This window comes from Nesoenas mayeri (assembly GCF_963082525.1).
Source record: "Nesoenas mayeri genome assembly, chromosome: 22".
NCBI lineage: Eukaryota > Metazoa > Chordata > Aves > Columbiformes > Columbidae > Nesoenas > Nesoenas mayeri.
Window position 1 is genome coordinate 5,557,264 of NC_137572.1, and position 3,562 is coordinate 5,560,825.

The window sequence follows — 3,562 nt, forward strand, 5'->3', positions numbered from 1 at the left end:
GCGACATGGAGCCGCCGCGCCGCGTCCTGCTGCTCGGGGAGGGCAACTTCTCCTTCGCGGCGTCCCTGTGCGAAGCTGCGGGGACACACGTCGTGGCTACTTGCTACGAGAGCGAAGAGGAGGTGTCGCGGCGGGGCGGAGCCGCGCACAGCATCCGGCGGCTGCGGGAGAGGGGTGCGGCGGCGCGGCGGGGCTCGGCCGGCGGGAGGGAGGGTGGTAGTGGGGACCCCCGGGCAAAACCACGTAGGAAGCCGGGACGGAGGGAAAAACGGCGTCACTGACGCTCGGCAGTTCGCTGTGGCGGTCCGAGCGACGCTCTAGAGCCGCATGCCTGCCTTAAATCGGGGACCCGGTGCTGCGGGACCTCCGCGGGAGCTGTCCAGTCGCATTCGCCGCTCCAGGCGTATCAGAAGGAGTTAGAAGCGTCCAGGAAGGTAAATCAAATACCTAAAGTCTAACCGGACTGAAACAGAACTTAAACAAGTAGCCGGTTAGCAGAAGTCTCCGCAAGAGAGCAAAGGGAGTCTAGGTTTTCAGGTTTTCTGGATGCATGTGAGTGGGAAGATGCCGGGCAGCTGCTGGTCTGATACGCTTAAAGGGGACTAAAGGACTTGAATTGCTACCTTTCTTTAAAATGTTCTGTGATGGTGAGCATCAGAGTCTTGCTTTGCATTTACTTTTGAAGGAGCTGAAGTTGTGTTTTCTGTGGACTGCACCAAGATGACAGACTACTTTCCACCAGAGACAAGAGGATTTGATCGTATTTATTTCAACTTCCCTCACTGTGGGAGGAAGTCTGGAGTCGTGAAGAACAGAGACCTTCTTGCCCTTTTTTTCCATAGGTGAGTGAACCAGAAGCAGTTCTGTGCCAGTTGGCTGCGGTGATACCGGTTTTCAGCCGTGCCACGGCGGCTTTTCTGGCACTATAACATTTCTGGGTGTGCTAGCGGGTTTTCTCTGGTTGCCTGGCTTTCCTTTCAGCTCCGCAGAGATGCTGACAGAGGAGGGAGAGATCCACGTGGCCCTTTGCAATGGACAGGGGGGGACACCTGCTGATCAACCAAGGAGGGAATGGCACAACAGCTGGCAAATAGTGGCTGTGGCAGCAGGAGCTGGGTTTATCCTGAGTAACATTCATCCTTTTAAAGCAGAGACCATCCCAGGATATAAATGTACAGGCTACAGGTAACCACCATGCGGCAAAACCGAGAAGTCGATATTCATGCTCTTATAATGCTTAGCACTAGTATGTTTGTTTAGTTGTTTGTTGGAGAGAGGAACTCCCTTTAACTTCCCTTTAAATACCTGTGGTCCTTTTTTGCTCCTAAGCAGAATAGCCAAGATTAAAATGTGAGCACCTTGCCAAAGTAAAAATATGATAGTGTTGCATTTTTGTCTCCTTGTAATGAAACCTGAGATTCAACAAGAGGTGTGTCAGTGTTGCAGAGTGTAATGCTTACTCATGACACATTAAATATAGGAAACAACCAATGACTTTGCTCTGCTCTTGTGTATTGTCAGGAGCCAAGATAAATCTTTCCGTGTGGAGGGTGCTCTAAACCACATTTTCACGCGGAGCACACGGCTTCTGCCTCCCAAACCTGTGACCTGCGAGACACAACTGGAGAGCCGGAAGGTTTATTTCCAAGTACCGCAAGTACTCGTGGATAAAATTGATAGGTAAGTTTTAGAATTAGTTTCTGTTTGGCAGTAACACACGCTCCTGCTCGCAGTGGGAAATACCAGCGTATGTATCAAACAGAAAGGAATTGTTTCGCTTTCCCTCCTTTCCCCTTTATAGAATTTCTTGTTCCGTTTCTGCTTCACGTTGGCTTGTGGTTGTGCCCTACTTAAAACCAGAACAAAATGAATCTTTGTGGTTGAGACCAAGCTGCTGTTTACTTAAATGCACAAATAAAGATGAAAACTTCAATCTGTTTTATGATACTGTGGAAGAAATTCAGGAGCCAACATGTTTGCTAATAGCACAATACTAAGGCTAGCTGGGCTAAAAAACGTTAATCTGTTAGGTGAACTGCTGCATACTTTGGAGACAACCCATAATTTGGTTCATTTCTTTAGTCTGGTGATGTCTGTGCTGGGTGGAAATGGTGATGCTGACTGTTAAGTCCCATTCCTTTTCTACCAGCGAATGTGCAGTTAATTCTTGATTGCAACAAACACCACTGAAAATGTGGTAGCCATTGGAACACCCTTGATGAAAGATTCACCTTGTTCAGATAGTTACTAGAAACCGGCTTAATATCTGAGATAGTTTTAGGTAAATTGCTGCACTCAAGTTATGATCACAGGAAGGCGTTTCAAGGAAGTCTGTTTAGTAGAGTCTGCAATATGTACTTTTATTTTTCACAGGGGTTTCCTAGAACTAAACTCATGTCACCCAGTGCGGACAATAAAGGAGAAGCTCACTGCGGAGCTCAGCCAAGCCTTTCCATTACAAAACACTGACCGCTGCCTTCCTCTGCTCCACCAGGGTCACCTCGATGGGGTTTGTCACTCAAATATCTTTTGGGTCACTCTGAGCCCAGAGAAGACTCCAAGGGCTGAAGAAATGTCTAATGAACTGGCAAATGCGGTTTCATTTTCCCATGTTGATTTTTGCGGGGATACAGATAAGAATGGCTGGGTGAATGTACGAGAGGGCTGCCACACGTCAAAACAGTATTATCTTAGACCTTCCCTTCTACCTTATGCTCAGGCAATAATACATACAGGAGCTTTTCTTCCAGGAACACTTCATGTCCTTTGTGGTCCAGTTTTCAGGAAGTGTCTCATCACTCCTCACTCCATGCCTGTTTTTCACGAGATGGTTTTTGTATGTGCAGTTAACAGGGGTACAGAGAACAGCTGTATCCAGATGTTGGTGAATAACATTGAGACCAGCATACATTCTCTTCACAAGACTGTTTCCAGCTTTAAGCCGAACATCAATCTGCAGGAAGCAACGAGTTTTGAGACAACTGAGCTGAATGACTTCGCTGCTTTTGAATCGCAGCTTAGTAAAATTCAATGCTTCATCTGTATGGAGAGGGGTATCCCAGGCTCCTGTGAGAAGGGTTCCTGGGTGGGAACTATAAGGACAGCTCCTTATGAACTAGTGAGTGGTGAGCTGGTTGTTGTCTTCGCTTCGCTGAATCTTGACCTCCTCGCCATGTTGGTCTGTGGAATACCTGACTGGCGAATGCTCTGGACACCAGACACACGGTTCCTCCGTCAATTTCCTAGAGGAGAGTTAAGACTTTTCAAGAATTTTTCTCTCTATCCGCCTTCCTATGTGCATGATGTCAGCTTTTGGGTTCCTGATGGGGAGCAATTTGATGAAATCGCTTTTCACACCATTGCTAGGCAGGTGTCAGGTGAAACGGTCATATCCATCCAGTTAATTGACAGTTTCCAGCACGCAGAGACTGGACAGAAGAGCCTCTGCTACAGGCTGACCTTTCAGTCCTGTGACAAGGCGCTGAGCCATCAGGAGGCGGCAGAGATGCAGCTGCTCTTTCGGAAGGAAATAAAGCAATGCTTGCATGTGACTCTTCGGTAG

The 3,562-nt window shown here is 47.9% G+C and overlaps 1 protein-coding gene across 1 annotated transcript; it reads left to right on the top strand.

Annotated features, from left to right (window-relative positions):
- Positions 1-5: 5 nt before the first annotated feature.
- On the top strand, positions 6-3,562 carry FDXACB1 (ferredoxin-fold anticodon binding domain containing 1; the record flags this gene model as incomplete). Its single annotated transcript, XM_080357924.1, has 5 exons — positions 6-174; positions 686-842; positions 982-1,185; positions 1,522-1,680; positions 2,374-3,562. The coding sequence occupies 5 exons, from the start codon at positions 6-8 to the stop codon at positions 3,560-3,562; spliced, it is 1,878 nt and encodes a 625-aa protein (XP_080214050.1).